The sequence below is a fragment of the Chiloscyllium plagiosum genome, unplaced genomic scaffold (assembly GCF_037043375.1).
Source record: "Chiloscyllium plagiosum isolate Xiang-an unplaced genomic scaffold, Cpla_swu_hap1 HiC_scaffold_10, whole genome shotgun sequence".
NCBI classification, from domain to species: Eukaryota; Metazoa; Chordata; class Chondrichthyes; order Orectolobiformes; family Hemiscylliidae; genus Chiloscyllium; species Chiloscyllium plagiosum.
In genome coordinates this window covers 4,266,572-4,292,833 of record NW_028270148.1, presented here as the reverse complement: position 1 = coordinate 4,292,833, position 26,262 = coordinate 4,266,572, and the positions used below count along the sequence as shown (strand labels likewise).

Here is a 26,262-nt window from a genome sequence, read left to right as displayed (position 1 = left end):
TGCCCTCCTGCACTCTCCATTGAACCAGGGTTGATCCCCTGGTTTGATGGTAATGGGTGAGTGGGGGATATGCCGGGCCATGAGGTTACAGATTGTGCTGGAGTACAGTTCTGCTGCTGTTGATAACCCACAGCGTCTCATGGATGCCCATTTAGCACGGTGATCATGTCACACAACACGACGAAGGATATTGTCAACGTAAAGGCGGGACTTTGTCTCCACAAGGACAGTGCGGTGATCACTCTTACCAATACTGTCATGGACAGATGCTTCTGCAACTGTCAGGTTGGTAAATGTGAGGTCAGGTATATTTTTCCCTCTTATTGGTTCCCTCACCATATATTTTGTTAACACAGTCATTGCCCCTTCCACAAACTGCTTAAAATTTCACTGGCCCTCCTCTCTCCATTCACACTGTTACTTTCCCTCCACTGTGAGGTTTCAATGTCACTCTCTCTCCCTCCCTCCCTTAATTTTAGGTACAGATATTGCTCACTTACTCTGGAGAGCTAGCAGACAGGCCCTCTGGTGCTAGTCTGGACTCACTGTTCCAGCTTTAACCAGTAGAAGGGGAATCACAAGGTGGAGAGACAATCTCGAGCCAGAGTCCAGGACAGCAGACAATGCTTTATTGAGTTGAAGTAATGGCTCAGTATTGAGTTAGAGAGTGAGCAGTTACATTTACGTGATGCTTGCAATTGCAAGATGTCACTTTTCCCAATGGTAACTATCAGTACTGAGGGAGTGCCGCAATGTCAGAGGGTCGGTACTGAGGGAGTGCCGCATTGTTGGAGAGTCAGTGCTGAGGGAGTACTGCACTGTCAGAGGCTCAGTGCTGAGGGAACAACGCACTGTCAGAGGGTCAGTATTGAGAATGCGCCACACTGTCGGAGGGCCAGTACTGAGGGAGTGCCGCACTGTTGGAGGGTCAGCACTGAGGGAATGCCACCCTGTCGGAGGATCAGTACTGAGGGAGTACTGCACTGAGGTGCACTATTTTGCACAGCATGTTAAACTGCAATTCCATTTCCCTTCTCAGACCGGTTTACAGGAACCTGGTCATATTTATCCCTCATTCAACATGTTGACAGGTTTATTGTTTGTGGGTGGTTGCTTTGTACAGATTGCTGTCATGTTATCCCTCATTACTGCTTCTGCACTTCTAAAATCCTTCAGTTCTTTCATGTTTGTGTGTGTGTGTGTGCGTGCGCACATACGCTAGAGAGTGTGTGGTGTGTGGGTGACAGTGAGAGTGTGTATAATGAGTTAGAGCGTGTATGAATGTGTGTGAGCATGCGAGTTTGTTCATGAGTGTGTGTGTGTTTGTGAGCAAGAATGTAGTGTGTGTACACAAGTGTGTCTATGTTAGAGTGTGCGTGCATGTGCTTTGGAAGATGTCAGTGTGTTGGAGGATGTGGGTTACACAGTGCATATCACAGTGCGCTGGAGTGTATCAGAGGGTGTGTGTGTGTGAGAGTGCGTGTGTGTGAGAGTGTGTGTGAGTGTGTGTGTGTGAGAGAGAGAGTGTGTGTGAGAGTGTGAGTGTGTGTGTGAGAGAAAGGGAGTTTGCATGTTGATGTATTTGTATCAGAGGGTGTGTGTGTGTCTGTGTGTGTGTGAGAGAGACAGAGAGAGAAAGAGAGTTTGCATGTTGATGTTTGTATCAGAGGATGTTTGTGTACATCAATGTTTGCAGAGGTTATATCTTTTAAATCATAACAAACTCGGTCGAAAGGGATAACATGAAAAATCATTTGAAAATATACATATGTACAAAGTAAGGGTGCTGATTGAAACTGGTTGGTAAAATTGGGGAGTGGGACCTATTAAGCTGAGTTTGTGTTGATAGGTTCTCACTGGAAATGAAACAATTAAGTTATTTTTGACAAGTCTAATGTAGTTTGTGCTTTTCTGAAGCTTGTATGACTTTTTTTAAGAAAACAATGTAAGTTAGTTTCTGCAATGAATGAAGAAATCACTTTCCAATCATTGTGTGAAATATTATTCAGGAATCAGACAGACGAGATGATAGACAGTGACCAAAGCAGATCATACATTGGCTTGATTCATTCTCAGAGTGGGAGTGTCACGAGCAATGCCAACATCCCTGACTGCCTGTGAGCTGAGAATCAAACTTTCAGCAATCAGAGCTGGCTGTGTCAGTGAGACTCACAGTAACAGAGTGAAGACGGATAGTGAGACACGACCAGACCAGACTGGTCTGGATTAAAGAATGGGGTTTACATTTCAGTTCACACTCGCTGCCGATGGCGTTTCCTCTCCCTATAAAGCCAGCTGCTCTCTTTATTTCAATCGACTATTTACAGTAAAAACCCAGAGGGGCCCAGAGCCGAACCTAATTCAGGATCCTCAACTGCGCTGCACTGGCTCGGAGTCTTTTGTTTTCTCGGACCACCTCTGCACGCCTGTCCTAGAATAAAAAAACAGCTATTAGAAAGTTAAGGGACAGCACGGGGTTAGATACAGAGTAAAGCTCCCTCTACACTGTCCCCCCATCAAACACTCCCAGGACAGGGACAGCACGGGGTTACATACAGAGTAAAGCTTCCTCTACACTGTCCCTCCATCAAACACTCGTAGGACAGGGACAGCATGGGGTTAGATACAGAGTAAAGCTCCCTCTATTCTGTTCCCCATTAAACATTCCCAGGAAACGGACAGCACGGGTTAGATACTGAGTAAAGCTCCCTCTGTAGTGTTCCCCATCAAACACTCCCAGGACAGGGACAGCACGAGGTTCAATTCAGAGTAAATCTCCCACTACACTGTCCCCATTAAACAGTCCCAAGACAGGGATAGCACAGGCTTAGATTTAGAGTAAAGCTCCCTCTACACTATCCCCATCAAACACTCCCCATGGCAGGGACAGCACGGCGTTAGATACAGAATAAAGCTCCCTCTAAACTGTCCCCATCAAACAGTCCCAGGAGGGGGACCACATAGGGTTAGATACTCAGTACCTGCCCTTTACTGCTGTCCAGTGTCTTTCTCAATTCTTCACTAACTGGTGTTTTCTTTTGCGGGACTTTCCTCCATTTCTCCCTGGTAGTCTATATCAACAATACCAATGTGAGATCCTCATTCACTAACCAGTGATAACCTTCAATATTCAACATGATCCAGAGTTTACACATCCCAGCAGAACCCTCGCATCCCACAGTAAAGGTCCCACATAGTATGGACACAGGATTGGCTAACTAATAGAAGGCTAATAGTGAGGATAAAGAGGGCATTTTCAGGATGGAAACCTGCAGCTGTTGGAGTGTCACAGGAATCATTGTGGGGCCAGAATTATTTACAATATATAATAATGACCTGGATGAATGTACTGTCGTCAAGTTTGTGAATAACACAACAATAGGGTGGGAAGCTAAGTAATGAGGCAGAGTTTGCACCGGGATATTGACACAGGAAGTGAGTGGACAAAAACTTGGCAGATGGAATATAACTTAAAGAAATGTGAGGCCATTCCCTTTGGCAGAAAGACAGAGGAGCTGAATATTATTGAAAGACTGCAGAAAGCTTCCGAACAGAGAGATTTGGGAGTCTTTGTCCATGAACCACAAAAAGCAAAATTCCGTGGGTAATAGGGAAGGCAAATTTCAAAGGAAATAGAAAATAAGAAATAGAAATAGCACTGGTCTGACCACAACTGGAATATTGGGAAGAGTTTTGGTTCCTTATCTGAGGAAAGGTGTCATGGCATTGGATGCTGTCTGGAGCAGGATCCCTGGGCTGATATTCGGTATGGAGGGACTGTCTTGTGAGGTCAAATTACATTGATTAGGCCTGTACTCATTAGAATATAGAAAAATGAGAGGTGACCTTATTGACACACACAAGATTTTGAGGGGACTTGACAGGGTCAAAGCAGAGAGATAGTTTCCCCTTATGGGAGGGACTAGGCCCAGAGAACATAGTCTCAGCCTAAGGGCTCACATATTCAAGACAGAGGTGAGGAGGAATGTCTTCTCTCAGAGAGGGTTGTGAGTCTGTGGAATTCTTTACCACAGAGGACTGTCATGGCTGGGTGAGAAAGTATACTCAAGACTGAGGAAGATGGATTTTTAATCAGAAAGGGAATTGAAGTCTGGGGATAAAGCAGGAATGTAGAATTGAGACTTAGCAGAAACTGCTAGAAAAATGCAGCGAAGTTCTGAGGACTCCAAATGTTCTGCTTTCTTACCACAGATGCTGCCAGACCTGCTGAGTTTTCCTAATAACATCTGTTTTTGTTTCTGACTTTCAACATCTGCAGTTTATTGTTTGTTAGAGGGTCATCAGATTAGCCATGGCAGAGCAGGATCAATGGGGCTGAATGGCCTACTGCACTGAAACCTTCTGATGTAACAGCCTACATAATAGTCTACACACTCCCCTCATGGCCCCAGGCCATTCCCAACCCCGCGGGCCTCAGATGTATTCGGTTGAACCCACCCCTCCCCCTGGGCTCAGTCCAGTCGATGGGACGGGAACGTCTCACCTTCTCCTGCAGCCGATCCAGCATGGCCGCCAGGTGGGCTTCACGGTTTTCCTTCTGGATCTCGTTCCGCAGCTCCAGTTTCTCCTTCGCCATCTTGATGAAGTTGTTGTTCTCCTCGATAGCTTTCTGGATCACATCTCGCTCGTGTTCCCTCTTTTCTGCCAGGTGCTTCAGTAACTCCGCTTCCTGACACTAAACCAAGAAAAACTACAGTCAAAAAAAACATCGGAACAACAGAGTCCATACATCCTCCTAAGAGACTCCCCCCAGAGTCCGTCTTTTCCCTGAGAATCTCCCCTCGCTGTCCAGATATTCCCTGAGAGACTCACCCAGAGTCCATTTTTTTTTGTTTAGATTCCCCTACAGTGTGGAAACAGGCCCTTCGGCCCAACCAGTCCTCACCGACCCGCCGACGAGTAACCCACCCAGACCCATTTCCTTCTGACTAACTGACTATGGGGAAATTTAGCATGGCCAATCCAGCTGACCTGCACATCTTTGGACTGTGGGAGGAAACCCACGCAGACACAGGGAGAATGTGCAAACTCCACGCAGGCAGTCACCTGAGGCTGGAATCGAACCTGGGACCCTGGTGCTGTGAGGCAGTAGTGCTAACCACTGAGCCACCATGCCACCACCTACAATGTCCTGACAGATTCCCCTTGTTGTCCAGATATTTCATGACAATCTCCCCTCGGTGTGCAGATATTCCCTGAGAGACTCCCCTCGGTGATCTGGGATTTATATGGACTGTACCTTCCGTCTCTCTTCAGCAGCCTCAAGTTTTTTCTGGATCTCCTCAAGGGAAGGATCCCGTTTCTTTGGCAAGGCAGTGTGGAATTCTGGGACTCCCTCAAATGACGGTGGTTTCAGGATGACTTCGAACGACAGGCCCGACGCTCTCTTGTTCAGCTCCTTCACCTCCATGTCAGATATGAAGCACCAGTTCAGGTCAACGGGATCTGAAAGAAAAGCAAATCAGCCTGTTACATGGAACAGCAGGAGGGCATTCAGCCCCTCAGGTCTGTTACATGCAACAGCAGGAGGCCATTCAGCCCCTCAGGTCTGTTACATGGAACAGCAGGAGGGCATTCAGCCCCTCAGGTATGTTACATGGAACAGCAGGAGGCCATTCAGCCCCTCAGGTCTGTTACATGCAACAGCAGGAGGCCATTCAGTCCTTCAGGTCTGTTACATAGGAACAGCAGGAGGGCATTCAGTCCCTCAGGTCTGTTTCACAGGAACAGCAGGAGGCCATTCAGTCCCTCAGGTCTGTTTCACAGGAACACAGCAGGAGGCCATTCAGTCCCTCAGGTCTGTTTCACAGGAACAGCAGGAGGCCATTCAGCCCCTCAGGTATGTTACATAGGAACCGCAGGAGGCCATTCAGCCCCTCAGGTCTGTTTCACAGGAACAGCAGGAGGCCATTCAGTCCCTCAGGTCTGTTTCACAGGAACAGCAGGAGGCCATTCAGCCTCTCAGGTCTGTTACACAGGAATAGCAGGAGGCCATTCAGTCCCTCAGGTCTGTTTCACAGGAACAGCAGGAGGCCATTCAGTCCCTCAGGTCTGTTTCACAGGAACAGCAGGAGGCCATTCAGTCCCTCAGGTCTGTTTCACAGGAACAGCAGGGGGCTATTCAGCCCCTCAAGTTTATTATAAAGGAACAGCAGGAAACCATTTTAGTCCCCTCTTTGAGTCTGTTTCACAGGAACAGCAGCAGGCTATTCAGCCCCTCAGGTATGTTACACAGGAATAGCAGGAGGTCATTCAACCCCTCAGGTCTGTTTCACAGGAACAGCAGGAGGCCATTCAATCTCCACCTTGAGTCTATTACACAGGAATAGCAGGAGGCCATTCCACCCTTCAGGTATGTTAAACAAGAACAGCAGGAGGCCATTCAGTCCCTCAGGTCTGTTTCACAGGAACAGCAGGGGTCCATTTAGCTCCTCAAGTCTATTAAAGGAACAGCAGGAAGCCATTTAGTCCCCTCTTTGAGTCTGTTACACAGGAACAGCAGGATGCCATTCAATCTCCTCCTTGACTCTATTACACAGGAACAGCAGGAGGCCATTCAGCCTCTCAGGTCTGTTTCACAGGAACAGCAGGAGGCCATTCAATCTCCACCTTGAGTCTATTACACAGGAACAGCAGGAGGCCATTCCACCCTTCCAGGTATGTTTAACAAGAACAGCAGGAGGCCATTCTGCCCCTCTGGTATATTAAACAAGAACAGCAGAAGGCCATTCAGCCCCCTCCTTGAGTCTGTTACACAGGAACAGCAGGAGGCCATTCCACCCCTCAGGTATGTTTAACAAGAACAGCAGGAGGCCATTCTGCCCCTCTGGTATGTTAAACAAGAACAGCAGAAGGCCATTCAGCCCCCTCCTTGAGTCTGTTACACAGGAACAGCAGGCGGCCATTCCACCCCTCAGGTATGTTTAACAAGAACAGCAGGAGGCCATTCTGCCCCTCTGGTATGTTAAACAAGAACAGCAGGGTAAAAACAAGGACTGCAAATGCTGGAAACCAAAGTCTGGATTAGAGTGGTGCTGGAAAAGCACAGCAGGTCAGGCAGCATCCGAGGAGCAGGAAAATCGATGTTTCGGGCAAAAGCCCTTCATCAGGAATAGAGCAGCAGGGTGCCATTCTGCCCCTCTGGTATGTTAAACAGGAACAGCAGGAGACCATTCAGCCCCCTCCTTGAGTCTGTTACACCGGAACTAGAGGAAGCTATTCAGCCCATCGAGTCTGTTCCACCATTCAATGAGATCATGTTGGATATCTTCCATTTCTCTTGATCTCTTTATCCAAAAATAAATAAATAAATCTTAGCACCTCAACCTAGAAGTGGGCACTTCAATGTGACATCGCTCCAGAATGACCTGTCTCTAATTTTAGGAATAGGTTCAGTTCCAGATGGTCTCAGCAAAGGGAACCATTTCTCTTTCTACATTCCCCGACCTTAACCATGATGTGAGTACCTGTCTTGCTGTAATCCTGGAGAATCTCCAAAAACCAATCTCTCCTTCCTGAGGTGGGATACTCAAGTGGACTCAGATCTGACAAACGTCAACTTCAAGATGAATTCTTTCTTTGTGAATCCCGGAAATCAGGATAAAGGCTAACATTCATTTATCTTCCTCATTATATGTTGTTCCTGTCTGCAATCTTTTTGTAACCTGGAGACCCCAGTTACCTGGTCCCTCGCCATCCCAACAGTAACCCCAGATTTCCTCCTCAGATCCAGAGAGGCTAAGTCCATATGCTGCTGCACTCCACACCAACATCCTACAGTTGTATCACTGCCTTCAGCTGTCTGTTCCCCTCTGCAGTATCTTGCTGTAACCCATTGTATTTACTGTGCCCCGTCACTCAGTGTCAGGAGTACGTTAGTAGGTCATTGTCCCTCCAGCTGGCCTTGATCAATGTGCTGGAAGGTGTTGGCCTAAGTCTCTGTCATGATGACGAACAGGAAATTGAGGCAACTGGGCCACAGTACATCCAGAGGTCAGCCTCCTGATTAGGGGCCATGGTATCAAATCCCACTACAGCCAGAATTTCCAATTCAATCAATAAATCTGGATTTGAAGTCTCTGTGATTATGACATTGGCAATTATCATCAATTCAGGCAGCATCCAAGGAACAGGAGAATCGACGTTTCGGGCATAAGCCCTTCTTCAGGCTTATGCCCGACACGTCGATTCTCCTGTTCCTTGGATGCTGCCTGACCTGCTGCGCTTTTCCAGCAACACATTTTCAGCTCTGATCTCCAGCATCTGCAGCCCTCACTTTCTCCTCAATTATCATCAATTGTCATAAAAACACATCTGGTCCTCTCTTAGGGAAGAGAACTTGCTTTGCTTCCTTGGTCAGACCTACACGTGACTCCATACCTACAGCAATGTGGTTAGACCCTTCACTGCCCTCTGAAATGGCCCTAGCAAGCCACACAGTTCAAGAGGAATTAGAGACGAGCAACAAATGCTGACCTAGTTGGTGATGCCCACATCGCGAGAAACAATAAATAAAAAATGTAATCAGTTCTTTTCCAATGTAAACATGTCACACTGACATGGCACCCTCCCACCAGTGGTGGCGCTGTCTAAACACTGTGGCTCAGCTGTCACTACAGATATCGCTGTCTAAGCCCTGTCCTCACAACACGGAGACAACTCCACTATCACTCACCTTCAAACTTATAGAGAGTTTTATTTCGGGGCTCTGGGTTGAAGCAGGAACAGAGAAGGTTAAAGAGAGGAAGTTCTTTCATCTTCTGTTTGTACGCTGGAAGTGAACAGAGACAGAACAATGAGAATACATTGTGTGATAGCAATGTCCTCAGCCCTCACTCACTGAAACACATCAATTCAGCGTAATCTTTTGGATGCTGTCCCAAAGAATCATGGATGTAGGTTTGCTTGCTGAGCTGGATGGTTCATTTCCAGACATTTTGTCATCCTACTAGGTAACATCTTCAGTGGTCCTCAGGCAAAGCATGTCATTTCCTGTTCTATTCTTGCAAAATACCGTGCAAGAACTGTGATAAACACGACATTGGACAAACAGGCAGAAAACTAGCCACCAGGATACATGAACACCAACTCGCCACAAAACGACATGAAGCTCTGATTAGATTAGATTAGATTAGAGCGCCCACCGTGCTGCTCTCTCACTAGTATCCTTACATATGGATAAGGAAGGACACCACTTCGACTAGGACAACACATCCATCTTAGGACAAGCCAAACAGAGACACGCATGAGAATTCCTAGAGGCATTCCAACCGGAACTCTATCAACAAACACATCGAGTTAGACTCCATCTACCACCCCCTGAGAAAAAGAACAGGAAATGACATCACCAACACAAAGAAACCCAATCATATAAATAGAAAGTAGGAATCATGTATACTGCTTTGCCTGAGGCCCACTGAAGATGTTACCTAGTAGGGTGATGAAATGTCTAGAAATGAACCTTCCAGCTCAGCGAGCAAACCTACATCCAGAACCTCAACCTGAGCTACAAATCTTCTCAAAACCCCCAAAGAATCATGTTGACATTTATAGGGAGATAGTAGCGGAGGATAATATTTTTAAAATTCACCTGTGGGATGTGGACATTGCTAGCTAGACCTGTTTTTATTGTTAATCCCTAATTGCCCTGCGCGATTATAAATCATAGTCAATTATCATAACAAACGATCTGGTTCAATAATGCCCTTTAGGAAAGGAAATCTTCCACCCTTACCTGCACTGGCCTACACGTGACTCCAGACCCATTACAATGGGGTGACTCTGAAAGGGCCAAGTGAGACACTCAGATTATGGCAGTTAGGGACACCAGAGTCTCAAGAAAAATAATTATTTTTAAATCTGGATTTAGAGCAATGTACCGGAACTTGGCAGTTACTGAAATAATTATTACAACTGTGACCAATACTGTTATTGAAAGGGGGCTGTGATGTTGTAGTGGTAGTGTCTCAATCTCTGAAACAGGAGGATGGAGGTTCTGTCTGATCTGCTCCAGCAGTGTGTAATAACATCTTTGGACAGGCTGATTGGTAAATATCTGTTGTGGTCAGAAACCCTGTTCATGCACATGGAGAGATGAGACTGGACTCTACACACGTTACATTTCATGATTATGTTTTTGAGGATTAAGGAGCATTCTTTTCTTTTCAGGACTGGCTTGTGTCACTGTGAGGGTGAAATGGCTGCATATGTGTCTGCTTTCTCATTTTAATAAGCTCGCCTGCACTGTCTCGGTCTCGTTCTCACTATCTGGGGTAATCTGTGGCAGGCTGGTGTGTTGAAATGGCATTGCGGGGGACAGGGTGAAACATACCAGACAGTGACATGGTAACTGGATGAATTGCTGCCGTGCTGACCCAGAAATACAGAATGGAAGACCGAGGTTCAGAATAAACACCTGCAAAAAAAAAAGCAAAAAATGAGTAGAGCCTCAATATCCTGAAACAGGAGCAGCAGACACGCAAACCCCAACATTTCACCTGGAGGCGAGAGCACATAACGCAGCAACGGAATCAGAAAAATCCTGGCAGTTTCCTACAGAATTGGATTGACAGTCTCTAAAGCAAAGTACAGCAGATGCTGGAAATCTGAAATGAAACAGAAAGTGCTGAAAGAACTCAGCAGGTCTGGCAGCATTTGTGCAGAGGAGGAAGACACTCTGTTATATTGCCCTTCACCGGTCGTCCCGAGAGGATCGAATCAAAGATGAATCACAGTGGACCGGGAGCCTTAATTCTGATTTCTCTGCACAGTGGTTGCCAGACTTGCTGAGTTTCTCCAGTATTCTCTGTATGTTACCTCTGACTGATGATGTGGTAATGTACAGAGAGTTTAGCTGCTGTGTATAATACAGGGGCTACTGCAGTCAGTGTTTGGCACAATGGGATAGTACAGAGCCAGTTACTAGAATGTGGAATCATGGGTATTCCAGATGCTGTCCTTATAATGTTCCCAGTTATGGGATATTGCAGTTTTTGTTTGGAACAAGGCAATGGTCCAGACCCTGTTATTACAGCCAGTATTTATGATTATGGGATGTAACAATCATTGTCACTAAAAGCCTCCTCCAGTGGTCCCCAGCATTACAGATACCAGTCTCCAGCCACGTCGATTCATTCCTTGTGATATCAAGAAACAGTCAGAGACACTGGATAATGCAAAGGCTCGGACCCTGACAATATTCTGGCAATAGTCCTGAAGGCTTGTGCTCCAGAACTTGCAGGTCCCCGAGCCAAGCTGTTCCAGTACAGTTACACCACTGGCATCTACCCGACAATGTGGAAAATTGACCAGGTATGTCCTGTACTTAAAATTCAACCCAGTCAGTTACCGCCCCATCAGTTTACTCTCAATCATCGGCAAAGTGTTGGAGGGTGTCAGTGACAGAGCTATCAAGCAGCACCTGCTCAGCAATAACCTGCTCAGTGACGCCCAGTTTGGGTTCCACTGGGGCCACTCAGCTCCTGACCTCATTACAGCCTTGCTTCAAACATGGCAGCACGGTGGCTCAATGGCTAGTGCTGCTGCCTCACAGCACCAGGGACCCGGGTTCGATTCCAGCCTTGGGTGAGTAATTGTGCGGAGTTTGCACATTCTCCCCGTGTCTGTGTGGATTTCCTCTGGGTGCTCCTGTTTACTCCCAAAGTCCAAAGATGTGCAGGTTAGGTGAATTGGACATGCTAAATTACCCATAATGTGCAGAGTTATAGTGTAGGGTGGCGGGTGTGGGTGGGACAGCGTGGCCTTGATTGGCCGAATGGCCTACATTCACACTGTCGGGGTTCTATGGGCACAAGAGCTGAATTCCAGAGGTGAGAGTAACAGCCCTTGCCATCAAGGCTGCATTCAACCAAGTGTGGTATCAAGGAGCCTTAACAAAACTGGAATCAATGGGAATTGGAGGGAGGGGGGGGAGGTAAACCCTCAGCTGGTTGGAGTCATATCTGTCACATAGGAGGTTGCTAGAGGTCAGTCATCTCAGCTCTAGGACATCGCTGCAGGAGTTCCTCAGATGCGGAGGGGCCGGTGTTGGACTGGGGTGGACAAAACCCAAAATCACATGACCCCAGGTTATGGTCCCAACAGGTTTATTTGAAATCACAAGCCTTCAGAGCGCTGCTCCTTCACATGATGAAGGGAGTTCCTCAGGGGAGTGTCCTAGGCCTAACCATCTTCAGCTGCTTCATCAATAGTCTTCCTTCCACCATAAGGTCAGAAGTGGGGATGGTCATTGTTGATTGCATAATGTTCAGCACCATTCGCAACTCCTCAGATACTGAAGCAGTCCATGTCTAAATCTAACAAGATCTGTACAATATCCAGGCTTGGGCTGAAAAGTAACAAGTAACTTTTTGCAATACACAAATGCCAGGCAATGACCATCACTAATAAGAGACAATTTAATCAGTTCCCTTTGACATTCAATGATGCTACCATCACTGAATCCCCTGATATCAACGTCCTGGGGATACAGTGCGCAGAAACTGGATTCCCCCATAGGAATACTGTGGTGACTAACTCCCCTCCTGACTGCTCAAATCCTGTCCACCATCTCTCAGGCACAAGTCAGGAGTATGATGGAATTTTCCCCACTTGCCTAGTTGGGTGCAGCTCCAACAACACTCAAAAAGCTTAACACCATCCAACTGCTTGATTGGCACCACATCCACTCCCTTCATCACTGATGCTCAGTAGCAGCAGTGTGTACTATCTACATGATGCTCTGCAGAAATTCACCAAAGATCCTCAGACAGCACCTTCCAAACCCACAGCCACTTCCATCTAGAAAAACAAGGGCAGGAGACACAGGGGAACACCACCTCCTGCAAGTTACCCACCAAGCCCCTCCCCATCCTGACTTGGACATATATTGCCGTTCCTTCAGTGTCACTTGGTCAAAATCCTGCAATCCCTAAGGGCATTGTCGATTAACCCACAGCACATGGACTGTAGCGGTTCAAGAAGGCGGCTCACCCTCACATTCTCAAGGGGCAACTATGGACAGGCAATAATTGCTGGGCCCAGCCAGTAACACCCACGTCCTGTGAATGAATAGAAATGTCAGTGTTTGCGGCAGTAGGATGTTCTATTCATTGTTCCTGCAGTCTGCTATCACACTCTATTGTTTCAGTGTTGGGTGATGCTGGGTTCCTTGACTCTGTGCTGCCACCAGGTGGCCATTCTCATCTCTCAGGAAAGTGCTGAACCTGAGGCAGGTTCCTGGTGAAGGGCTTTTGCCCGAAACGTCGATTTCACTGCCTGAATTGCTGTGCTCTTCCAGCACCACTGATCCAGAATCTGGTTTCCAGCATCTGCAGTCATTGTTTTTACCTTGAACCTGAGGCAGAACCAGCGTAAATATTTCATGAGATCTGGCTTCTCTTTTTTTCAAAGCTGTCCTGTGGTCTGTGACTGCCTCCACACACAATGGTCTGTTAATAATCCGTTATCGCAAGTATGGCATAGGGGCTGCTCCCAGTCAGTTTCCTTTTGCCATGTTAGTGGGCAGAGAGACCAATGCTTGATATGACCACCTGTAGCAGGTTGGGGAGAGTGCTGTGGGTCTTGGGGTTTATTGTGGAGTGTTTCTGTTCATTCATAGGACATGGGCATCACTGGCTGGGCCCAGCATTTATTGCTTGTCCCTAGTTGCCCCTTGAGAAGGTGAGGGTGAGCTGCCTTCTTGAACCGCTACAGTCCATGTGCTGTGGGTTGACCCACAATGCCCTTAGGGAGGGAATTCCAGGATTCTGACCCAGTGACACTGAAGGAATGGTGATGTATATCTAGGTCAGGATGGGGAGTGGCTTGGAGCGAACTTGCAGGGATTGGGGTTCCCATGTATCAGCTGCCCTTGTCCTTCTAGATGGAAATGCTCATGGGTTTGGAAGGTGCAGTCTGATGATCTTTGGTGAATTTCTGCAGTGCATCTTGTAAATAGTATACACTGCTGTCACTGAGCATCGGTGGTGGAGGGAGGGGATGTTTGTGGATGTGGTGCCAATCAAGTGGCTGCTTTGTCCTGGATGGTATCAAACTTCTTAAATGTTGGTGGGTTGCACCCCTCCAGACAAGTGGGGAGTATTCTATCACACTCCAGACTTGTGCCTTGTAGATGGTGAGCAGGCTTTGGGGAGTCACAAGGGGAGTAATTCACTGCAGTATTAACCACCCTGACTTGCTCTTATCGCTACTGTGTTAATTTGGCTAATCCAGTTGGGCTTCTGGTCAATGGTAACCCTCTGTATGTTGATCGTAGAGGACTCAGTGATGGTAACACTATTGAATGTCAAGGGGCAATTAGATTGTCTGTTATTGAAAATAGTCATTGCCTGGAGTTTGTGTGGCATGAATGTTCGTTGCCACTTTTCAGCCCGAGGCTGGATACTATCCCGGTCCTGTTGTGTTGGAACATGGGCTGTCTCAGTAGCACATAGATTACAACCACTTTCTCAAGGGCCAGCCAGCAGCACCCACTAGTGAATCAAAACAAAAAGAGCTTGCCGATTCTGCTGCTGTTCCTGAAGGCCCACAGTGTGCCATGGATGTCCAGTCTCCAGTGGTTAGGTTTGTTTGAAGTCTGTCCGGTAATAGTGCAACATAACACAAGATATCTCAAAGTGAAGATAGGTTTATATCTCGAAGGGACTGGAGCTCTCTGACCGATAGCTTTCTGGACAGATTCATTTGCAGCAGATGAATTGGTGAGGAGGAGATTGGGGGTCTTTGGATTTGTGTGCAGCCAGGTGATGCGTTGGGGCATTGATTGAAGCGAGGAGGTAGGGTAGGGAACAGTGATTGTAATATTTTGAAAGTAGCATTAATCTGAAGGAGATAGGTTTCTGAGTGGGTTGGGCAGCCTTGACTATCCCTGAATCCTTTGGATTTCATCTGCAATTGACAGAATTGTTGAGTCAGAATTGGCTTCACTGGGTCACGGAAGAGTGTATCGAATTTCTTGATAGCCATGCAGAGAGATATTGCTGCTACAGAGTATGGAGACTGAGCTCAACAGAGTCTGGCAGTGATTAATGTGTCATTCCCTCTGCGATCAATATGCTCAATCACTGCTCCCACATTCAGCAGGAAGCATTTGGGCTAAAGCCTGGAGGTTTCAGGAAGATTAGCTTTCATTTTTCTAAACTTCTGTACTCAGGCCCAATCTGCTCAACCTTTCCCCATAAACAAACCTGAACTACAGCTCAGGAGTCGGCTGAGGGAATCTTCCCTGAACTGACCCCAGTGCCACCTTACACATCTTGATGGGAGGAGACCAAACTAACTCACAATGCTCTGGGTGTGGCCTCAATGATGCCCTATGTAGTTATTGCAGGAGCTCTCTACCGCTCTCTCACACCACATGCCAATGTTCCCATGGTTTTCCTAATCACCAGGCGTACCTGCATTGTCACATCGTAATCTATGTACCACTACACATAGATCCCTCTATACCTCAGTGTTCTACAGTCTCTCTCCTTTTAAATAATGTTCCAATTTTCTATTCTTCCTGCCAAAGTGGACATCCTCACATTTTGGCCCATTGTATTCCACCTGCCACTTTTTTGCCCACTCCCCTGACCCATTTGTATCTCTCAGACTCCTGTATCCACCCCACAGCTGACATTCCCACAATCCCTGTATCATCAACAAACCTGGTGACAATGTAGTCCGTCACTGAATCCCTACAATGCAGAAGGAGGCCATTTGGCCCATCAAGTCAGCACTGACCCTCTGAAGAGCTTCCCACTCAGACCTACCCAATCCCCATACCCTACATTTCCCATTGCGAATCCACTTCACCTGCACAGCTTTGGATTGTGGGAGGAAACCGGAGCACCCGGAGGAAGCCCAAGTAGACACGGGGAAAATGTGCAAACTCCATACAGGCAGTCGAGTGAGGGTGGAATCAAACCCAGTTCCCTGGCACTGTGAGGCAGCAGAGCTAACCACTGACTGATGAGAGACAGGCCCTTCCTCAGCCGACCTGAGGCTGATTGCTGTGATTTTGTGTGGGCTCTCTTTGCTGCTTCCTTGCTGACTCCTCTTCTGCCATCACTCAGGCAGCTGCCAGGACACATTGACTCCAATGCTGGTCGGCTTGAGGTCTCCTTCTAAGACCACGTTGAGTGAAACACCTTGGGCGAACTGTTGCAGTGAGCTCAACATGGGTCCTGACTATGGGGATTCAGTCACATGGCTCCACCACTGACCCACTGGGGGAAGGTGCTGGGGAACCCCCTGCTCCCAATGTCCTTCCATCCTCAGCATCCTGCTCTCTGAGCCTGATCTTTATCTGAGGCAGTGCAGGGGCAATCTGTTCAGCTACTTCACTGCTGTTAGGGAGGTGGTGAGGACCCAGCCCTGGGTCAGGCAGAGCTTGGTACTTTTGCTTCAGTTTTGCAGTTAGCCCGGGACAATGGGAAATCCTGATCTTAGCTTCAGTGAATGTGCTGCTGGTGATTGTGGAGCTAAGGGGCTGAAGCTGTTGAGGAACTCCGGATTGAGGTTGTTGATGTTGGTGGAAGGTCTCAAGTCTCGATGCCCCAACCTTTATCATTGGTCTTGCTGATGTTGAGTGTCCGCTCCCCACCCCCTATCGCTCCCTGATCTACACACTGTCAGTGAGCTTCAGATGGGAATGTCAGCTCCCTGACACCAGCAGATACCACTACAACCTACCCCCCCCCCCACCCCCCCGAGTAAGACAAGGTGCACTCTGCTCTCGGTGTGCAGTCTTACCAAGTTGAACAGCTACAACCAATTCAAGCACACTAGAAACAGCCGTGTTCAAATTGCCAAAATGTCCAATGAAGGCAAAGACAGGAATATGCAGGGAAAGATGGCACCAGGATTCGACCTCCTTTACCCACTAACTGACTGTAATTGTACACAGCACCTTCCAAACCCCATGACCACTCCCATCCTGAAGGACAAGGGCAGCAGATACATGGGAACACCAGCCCCTGTAAGCTGCCTCCAAGTCACTCACCGTGATTGACAAATTACCAAAGGTGGGAGGGGGTTGCCTATATGGAGGAGGGATCTACCAGCTTCCTTCAGCCTAGGAACCTCCAAATTCCCAGATTAGAGAACTGTGATGTGTAGCTGTGACATAAAACCACAAGAGCAATGTGTGAATGGTAACACCCTGGTGATGGTACCCAGCCATGGTATGGAGATGACAGCAGGGCAATTGGGGCTTTATATTCAAAACGCAGATTGTCAAACCTAGCCGCAGTTATGGTGACCATGACAACACCAGATTGTCATTTAGAAACCCATCTGGTTCACCACCATCTCTGAATGGGGGTCATCTGTACTTGGTCTAGCCTACACGGGACTCCACACCTACAGCCATGTGACTGGCTCTGAACTGGTGCAGAAAGCCCCTGAGTTGTAATAAACTGCTTCAATGTACGACAGAGGTTCAAGAGGGCAGATCATCATCAAGGGTGATTAGGGCAGGCAGTATCGTAAGTGGCCAACTAGCAACACCCACATCTCCAAACTGAAACACAGTCAGGAAGTTGTCCCTGAGTCCGCATTGACTGGGCTCAGGCAGTGGATCACTCCTTTCCACCGCCTATCCAGCTTTCTAATCTCATTACGTTCTGTCCTCTCTCAGTATTCCCACTGTAGAGATAAAGTGATAAAAGATCCAGCAACGATATAACCTTGGAATAAAATCCCTTGACACAAAGTTGGGAAATATTGAAAATCCTTCACAAAACAGCAAATCCACTGCAATAACACTTCCATTCAGTTACAGGTTGGTCAGCTCCTCAGTATCCTCTGCACTGACAATCTCCACAGGATACATTTCATCTAAACCCCATCGCCCCAAATATATTCAAACTGGCTGGATCATTTCTGTGCTCTCTGGCACTGTTTGGGAATGAGTACACAGCCACGTTAAAGGAGGCAGCTGGATTATGACAGTGAGGGTGACATCAGTTCCTACCTTTCACCTCCAGTGTAGATGTTTCTGATTGCAATCACTAAACTGCTCACCACTGGAAAGAGAACCGAAGGATAAACACCTAAAACCCAGCCCTGGTTTTAAACTGAACAAAATATCATGACCAATAAGTACGAGAAAATTTCTGAAAGTCACCGGTCCACCATCAGGTTTTACAGATGGTGAAATGGTGTTAAAGTTACAGTCAGACTGATGGGAATGGGCAAATTCAGAGATGGAGCAAGTGCATTGCAATCAATGCTATATTTAATCCAGCAGATATGGTAATATTTAAAGGGACAGCAGAGAGGAAGCTTTTCTCTGTGCCTAACCCCTTGTTGCCCTGGGCATATTTGATGGTCACAGTGCAGTGGGAACTTTACTCTGTATCTGACCCCGTGCTGTCCCTGTCCTCGGAGTGTTTGATGGGGGGGGACAGTGTAGAGGGAGCTTTACTCTGTATCTAAACCAGTGCTGTCCCTGCCCTGGGAGTGTTTGATGGGGACAATGTAGAGAGAGATTTACTCTGTATCTGACCCCATGCTGTCCTTGTCCTGGGAGTGTTTGATGGGGGACAGTGTAGAGGGAGATTTACTCTGTATCTGACCCCGTGCTGTCCCTGTCCTGGGAGTGTTTGATGGGGGGACAGTGTAGAGGGAGCTTTGCTCTATATCTAACCCCATGCTGTCCCTGTCCTGGGAGTGTTCGATGGGGACAGTGTAGAAGGAGCTTTACTCTCTATCTAACCCTGTGCTGTCCCTGACCTGGAAGTGTTTGATGGGGGACAGTGTAGAGGGAGATTTAATCTGTATCTGACCCCGTGCTGTCCCTGTCCTGGGAATGTTTGATAGGGGGACAGTGCAGAGGGAGCTTTACTCTGTATCTGACCCCGTGCTGTCCCTGTCCTGGGAGTGTTTGTTGGGTGGACAGTGTAGAGGGAGATTTACTCTGTATCTGACCCCGTGCTGTCCCTGTCCTGGGAATGTTTGATAGGGGGACAGTGCAGAGGGAGCTTTACTCTGTATCTAACCCCGTGCTGTCCCTGTCCAGGGGAGTGTTTGATGGGGACAATGTAGGGGGAGCTTTACTCTGTATTTAAACCTGTGTTGTTCCTGTCCTGGGAGTGTTTGATGGGGGACAGTGTAGAGGGAGATTTACTCTGTATCTGACCCCGTGCTGTCCCTGTTCTGGGAATGTTTGATGGGGGGACAGTGCAGAGGGAGCTTTACTCTGTATTTAAACCTGTGCTGTTCCTGTCCTGGGAGTGTTTGATGGGGGACAGTGTAGAGGAAGCTTTGCTCTATATCTAACCCCATGCTGTCCCTGTCCTGGGAGTGTTTGATGGGGGGACAGTGTAGAGGGAGCTTTACTCTGTATCTAACCCTGTGCTGTCCCTGTCCTGGAAGTGTTTGATGGAGGACAGTGAAGAGGGAGATTTACTCTGTATCTGACCCCGTGCTGTCCCTCTTCTGGGAATGTTTGATGGGGTGACAGTGTAGAGGGAGCTTTACTCTGTATCTAACCCCGTGCTGTCCCTGTTCTGGGAGTGTTTGATGGAGAAAAGTGTAGAGGGAGCTTTACTCTGTATCTAACCCTGTGCTGTCCCTGTTCTGGGAGTGTTTGATGGAGAACAGTGTAGAGGGAGCTTTACTCTGTACCTAACCCTGAGCTGTCCCTGTCCTGGAGTGTTTGATGGGGGACACAGTATTAAGTCATGAATAATCCTGCAGTCTATGACAGTAACGCTCCTGAGCAGACGGTTAACAATTACAACGAAAGGAGATATAATCTGAGAGAAAATTGGAAAATGATGAGTTTAGGGAATTAAAAATTGATAATTAGCTTGGTTCACAAAGGAGAGGCTGGAGCTTGGAAGAAGCTTTCAGTTAATCGATTTGTGTCAATTGACAACACCCTGTCTCTGATGTTACGCTGTCTGCAGTGCTGTCCATAGGTCACCTTTCAGACACTGTTCCTGTGACCATAACCAAGGAGGTGTAATATCAGAACCAAACCTTGTGCTTCAGTCCCAGTGAAGCACACCAGCCCAGTTCAGCACGGTGAGGAATCACTGAGTGTGACAATATCCCATCGGGATACTCACACACTGGAGCCTGACTGTCTCAGAGCTCAGGCACCAGCGCACAGTTAAACGAGATGTCACAGGATGGCTGGCTCAGGCAGCATGAGGATTTGCAGGAGTCAGAGCAGGAGATTAAGATTACATTGTAGAAATTGTCCTCATTGTAGGTCACAAATAGACAATACACACACTAGCCACACACACACACTAGCCACACACACACACTAGCCACACACACACACTAGACACACACACACACTAGACACACACACACACTAGACACACACACACGCAGCTTAGACAACAGACAGACACACAAACAAAGGCGAATACATATGCACAATTTACACAGGCATATAGACACACACACACAGATACACAGACACATACAGACAGACACGTACACAGCTAGACATAGACACACAGATACCTAGACTGTTCTTATTTGCCTAATTCACTGACTCATTATCCTTCAACAAAAATTAAACCACATCTTTTTTAAAAGAAATATTAAGCTCGGAATCTCCTCTGAGAGCAGACATTAATTATTGAAATATGCCACAATCTTGTCTTCCGCCCCTGCGTATTCCCAACACACAATATAATTAACCTTCCAGAATTCATTCCAATCCTGCATATTGAACATAAAATCTCAATGGATCATGTCTCTGATTTTCTTTTAAAAGCATTTTACTTGATCAACGCCTCTCCCGAATTATTGACTAAAAAAATCTCAACCATAAATATTCAACAATGCAAAAATCAATTTTCACTGCCCAAAGCAGAGAAACCCGTATTAAATTAATTTTAAATAAAATAAAATAATCCAGTTATTATCAAATATAAATACATATTCAGATTTCAGATAATTGTCATTACTGCAGTGGCAGAGGCTGGTCACACTTGACTGAAGATCGAGTGATGTGTTCCAAGTCCTTGATGCTTGCTTTGTTCTGTCTGTACTTACCACAGCCCGGAACCTGTCAAAGAGCAGAAGAGGATTCTGTCATGTCGGAATCAACTGCTCAACTCCAGCCTCTCTCATTACATCACTTCTCCACCACCTCATTGGATCACAAGCAAGCTGAACACTGATTGGCCACTGGATGGAAGGTTGGGTTTTGGGGCATTAACCCTCAGCAGACCCAAGCCTTGCCCCTTCCCCTTCCTGCTCTCCACTCACCACCCCCGGAGCCAACTCAGTCAGAACCACAACCTGGTCAGTGGGAAGGATGTGAGAGTGACAAATCAACCATTCCCTGCACACCACAACCCCCTCAGAAAAAGAAACTCAAATTAACCCCTTGCCCCAGACCTTTTCAGATTCTTGGGTCCAGGGGAGTTAAGTGGTGGGCTTATAATGTAGAAAGATGACATTGAGGTTTATCAAACTAACCATGATCTAGTTAAATGGTAGACAGACTGGCGGGGGTCAGTTAGTGCAGTTGATTGGAGGCATGGTGACCCTCGCGTTAAACCAGCACCAAACCGTACCTGTCTAATGAGAAAGCAGCCCCCATGGCCATTTGAGACGGTGTAGACTTTACACTGAAGTAGACCAGGTCTGAGGGGCTGAATGGCCTATGCACGTTCCTTTTTTCCTGATGTGGAGGAGCCGGCGTTGGACTGGGGTGGACAAAGTTAAAAATCACACAACACCAGGTTATAGTCCAACAGATGGTTGTGGATAATAAGAACTTATATATACTCCACTATAATATACTCCACAACCACCTGATGAAGGAGCAGCGCTCTGAAAGCTAGTTCTTCCAAATAAACCTGTTGGACTCTAACCTGGTGTTGTGTGATTTTCTCCTGTGTTTCTCGATGTTCAGCACTATCCATAATTCCTCAGATACTGAAGTGGAGAGGTGGTGGCCCTAGTGATATTATCCGGAGAACCAGGCAATGTTCTAGGGACTGGGATTCAAATCCCACCCTGGCAGATGGTGGAATTTGGAATCAATAAAAATTTGGAGTTAGGAGTCTAATGATGATCACCAAACCATTGTCAATTTTCAGAATGAACTTCACCTGGTTCATTGATGTCCTTTGGAGAAACTGCGATCCTTATCTGGCCTGACTTACATGTAACTCCAGACCCACAGCAATGTAATTTACTCTAAACTGTGTGACAGGCAATTAGTGATGGCCAAGCCAACGTTGCCCTTATCCTGGGAATGAATTTAAAAAGAGCCAGCCCAAATCCAAGTGCAGTAAGATTTGTTCAATGTCCAGATTTGGGATGAAAAGCAACAAATAACCTTTGTACCACATACATTCCCAACAATGATCACAAGACAGAATCTAATCATTGCTCCTTGACTTTCAAAAGCATGCAACAAGGTGCTGGGGAGGCCACATGTGGAGTACTGTGAGCAGTTTTGGTGCCAAATTTAAGTGAATGATGTCATTTCATTGGAGGCAGGTCAGAGAAGTTTCACTGGGATGATCTCTAGGATGGAGAGATTGTCTTATGAGCAAAGATTAAACAGGTTGGAACTCCATTCACTGGTGTTTAGGAGAATGACAGGTGATCTCATTGAGACCCATAGGATTCCTAAGGAGCATGACAGTGTCAAGGCTGAGAGGATGTTTCCCCTCATGGGAGAGTCTAGGACCAGAGGGTTTTTTTAAAAAATTCACTCACAGGATGAGGGTGTGGCTGGCTGGGCCAGCATTTATTGCTCATCCCAGTTGCCCAGATGACGCTTCAGAGTAAACCAGAGAGCTGCAGGTCTGGAGTCACATGTAGGCCAGCCCAGTTTCCATCCCCATTGGGTGTTATGACAATCAGCAGTGGTTTCAATTGAAAGCTATGCCCCTTGTGCTAGCCATCACCATCTGAGGAAAAGGACTGTCACTGTCCACCCTACCTAACCCTCTGATTATCTTATACGTCTCGATTAAGTCACCTCTCAACCTTCTTCTCTCCAATGAAAACAGCCATATGTTCCTCAGCCTTTCCTCATAAGATCTTCCCTCCATACCAGGCAACATCCTGATAAATCTCCTCTGAGCCCTTTCCAAAGCTTACACATCCTTCCTATAATTGATTAGCACAACACTCACAAACATCTACTGCCTCCATCCCCCCCGCCCCCCACCCCCACCGACGCTCAGTAGCTGCAGTGTACTACCGACAAGCTGCGCTGCAGAAATTCACCAAAGATCCTTAGACAGCTCCAAACCCATGACCACTTCCACCTGGAAGGACAAGGGCAGCAGATACATGGGAACACAATCTCCTGCAAGTTCCCACCAAGCCACTCACCATCCTGACCCGGAAATATGTCGCCGTTCCTTCACATGCTGCTGGGTCAAACTCCTGGAATTCCCTCCCTAAGGGCATTGTGGGTCAACTCACAGAACATGGACTGTAGTGGTTCAAGAAGGCAGCTCACCCCCACCTTCTCAAGGGGCAACTAGGGACGGGGCAATAAATGCTGGGCCCAGCCAGCGACACCCACGTGCTGTGAATGAATACAAATATTGTTCTGCTTGGATTCAGTATTGTCTCCGTGACAATCACTGCCCCTTGGCCCAGTAATTCCCTCGACATTAATCTCAGACACCAAATGTTTCTCCCTAATAGAGTCATACAGGATGGAAACAGGCCTTTCAGCCCATCTCGTCCATGCCAACCTGGTTTCCTAAACCAAGCCATTCCCATTTGTCTGTGCTTGACCATATCCCTCTAAATCTTTCCAATTTATGTACCTGTCCAAATGTCTATTAAATGTTGTAATTGTACCCATCTCTACCATTTCCTCTGGCAGCCTCATTCCATACCCGTACCACCCTCTGTGTGAAAACGTTGCCCCTTATGTTCCTTTTATATCATTCCCCTCTCACCCTAAACCTACGGCCTCTAGTTCTGGACTCCCATCCCCTGGGGAAAAGACCTTGGCTATTCACCCTATCTACGCCTTTTATGTTTTTAAAAACCCCTACAAGGTCATCTCTCAATCTCCGATGCTTCGGGGAAAATAGTCTCAGCTTATTCAGCTCTTCCCTGTAGCTCAAACCCTGAATTCCCAGCAACATCTTCAGAAATCTTTTTTGCACCCTTTCCAATTTAATAACATCCTTCATAAAACAGGGCGGCCAGAATTGCACGCAGTACTCCAAATGTGGTCTCACCAATGTCTTCACGTTGTTTACTAATGACTTGGATGCTGGCATGGAAAGTCAATTATCCAAATTCGCTGATGACGCAAAATTAGGCAGCAGCATAAATGATACCATAAAACGACAAATGGATATTGATAGACTCAGGGAATGGGCATAACTGTGACAGATGGAGTTCAATGTCAGTAAGTGTGAGGTTATCCATTTTGGAGTGATAAAGGAGAGATCAGGGGACTTCCTAGATGGCATGAAATTCTATAGAGTGTGTTTCCAAATAGACTTGGGGATTCAGGTGTGTAGATTTTTAAAATGTCACAATCAGGCGCAGAAAATAATCAAGAAGGCTAATGGAATGCAGATCTTTATATCTCAAGGTCTGGAGTACAAGGATGCAGAAGTTACACTGTAACTATGCAAAACCCTGGGTAGACCCCACTTGGAGCACCATGAGCAGATATGTACACCACACCTTTGGAAGGAAAGATTGGCCTTGGAGGGAGTACACTGTAGGTTTACAAGAATGAGACCTGCACTTCAGGGATTATGAGGAGAAATTGGACAAGTTAGACCTATTTTCATTAGAATTTGGAAGGTAAGGGCTGATATTGAACTGAATTTATTGTCACGTGTCCCGAGACACAGTGAAAAGCTTTGTCTTGTGAGCAGCACAGGCAGATCACAGAGTTAAGTCGCATAGATAGTAAATAATAGGTAAACAGCGGCAAAAACAAAAACACAGGTACAGGTGAGTGTTAAGAGTTTGTGAGTCGATTCAGTATTCTAACAACAGTAGGGTAGAAACTGTTTTGAAACTGGCTGGTGCGTGTGTTCAGGCTTCTGTACCTTCTCCCCGATGGTAGAGGTTGTAGAAAAACATTGCCAGGGTGGGATGGATCTTTGAGAATGCTGACGGTCTTTTCTTGACAAAGGGCCTGGTAGATGGATTCTATAGATGGGAGGTTGGCCTTTGTGATTGTCTGGGCCGAGTTCACCACTCTCTGTAACCGTCTTCGATCTTGAATGGTACAGTTGCCATACCAGGTAGTGACAGATCCAGACAGAATGCTCTCGATGGCGTACCTATAAAAGTTGTCAAGATATTAGCAGGAAAAGACAGGGTACATAAAGATAAACCATTTCCACTGGTTACCGATTCTAGACCTAAGAGCATAGTCTGAGAATTAGGGCTGGAATGTTCAGGAAAGATGTCAGGAAGTACTTTTACACACAAAGGGTGGGAGAGGTTTGGAACTCCCTTCCACAGAGGGCAAGGGATGCTGGATCAGTTGCTAATTTTGAAATCTGAGAGAGATAATCTTTTGGTAATAAAGGTATTAAAGGATGTGGAACAAAGGCAGGGATATGGAGTTAGGCCACAAATTAGCCATGACCTCATTGAACAGAATCCCTACAGTGTGGCCCAACAAGTCCATACTGACCCTCCAAAGGGTAACCCACTCAGACCCATTTCCCTCCATTTAACCCCTGACTAATACACCTAACCTACATATCCCTGAACACTATGGACAATTTAGCATGGCCAATTCACCTGACCTGCACATCTTTGGACTGTGGGAGGAAACCGGAGCACCCGGAGGAAATCCACGCAGACACGGGGAGAATGTGTAAACCCCACACAGACAGTCACCTGAGGCTGGAATTGAGCCTGGGTCCCTGGTGCTGTGAGGTAGCAATGCTAACACAGATCCACCGTGCTGCCAATAGAGCAGGATTCAGGGGCTGAATGTCCTACCCCTGTTGCTATGTTCCCGTGACAGCTGAATCAGTTTGGTTGCAAGTATGATGCCTCCCATCTCGCCCCTGTTGTTTGGGGAAACGTACCTCACCCTCTTTAGGATGGCACGGTGGCTCAGTGGTTAGCAGTGCTGTCTCACAGCACCAGGCTCCTGGGTTCGATTCCAGTCTCAAGGGGGCTATCTGTGTGGTGTTTGCACGTTCTTCCCGTGTCTGTGTGGGTTTGCTCTGATTGCTATACCCAGTCCAAAATGTGCAGGTCAGGTGAATTAGCCTTGAGAAAGGGGAGGGGGCTGGG

At 47.0% G+C, this 26,262-nt stretch overlaps 2 protein-coding genes across 5 annotated transcripts in view; both read right to left on the bottom strand.

Moving 5' to 3' along the window:
• Nucleotides 1-607: 607 nt before the first annotated feature.
• LOC122553151 (stathmin-4) lies at nucleotides 608-21,064 on the bottom strand. Of its 3 annotated transcripts, none has more exons than XM_087991028.1 (6): nucleotides 21,046-21,064; nucleotides 10,352-10,435; nucleotides 8,696-8,791; nucleotides 5,261-5,466; nucleotides 4,505-4,696; nucleotides 608-2,426 (listed from the first exon to the last, which is right to left on the bottom strand). In XM_087991028.1, exons 2-6 carry the CDS (start codon nucleotides 10,362-10,364, stop codon nucleotides 2,322-2,324), a joined length of 612 nt encoding a protein of 203 aa, XP_087847154.1. In that variant the 5' UTR covers nucleotides 10,365-10,435; nucleotides 21,046-21,064; the 3' UTR covers nucleotides 608-2,321. The 3 variants fall into 3 exon arrangements, with proteins under 3 accessions (XP_087847154.1, XP_087847153.1, XP_087847155.1); XM_087991027.1 differs by lacking the exon at nucleotides 21,046-21,064 and adding an exon at nucleotides 20,958-21,039; XM_087991029.1 differs by lacking the exon at nucleotides 21,046-21,064 and adding an exon at nucleotides 20,958-21,035 and having other exon boundaries at nucleotides 608-2,431.
• A 3,748-nt stretch (nucleotides 21,065-24,812) lies between these two features.
• LOC122552544 (zinc-binding protein A33) overlaps nucleotides 24,813-26,262 on the bottom strand; it is a 31,055-nt gene continuing 29,605 nt past the window's right edge. For both annotated transcript variants that reach the window (XM_043695231.2, XM_043695234.2), the window contains exon 7: nucleotides 24,813-25,289. In XM_043695231.2, coding sequence (XP_043551166.2) covers nucleotides 24,990-25,289 — 300 coding nt within the window. In that variant the 3' untranslated portion in view covers nucleotides 24,813-24,989. The remainder of the gene's footprint in view (nucleotides 25,290-26,262) is intronic.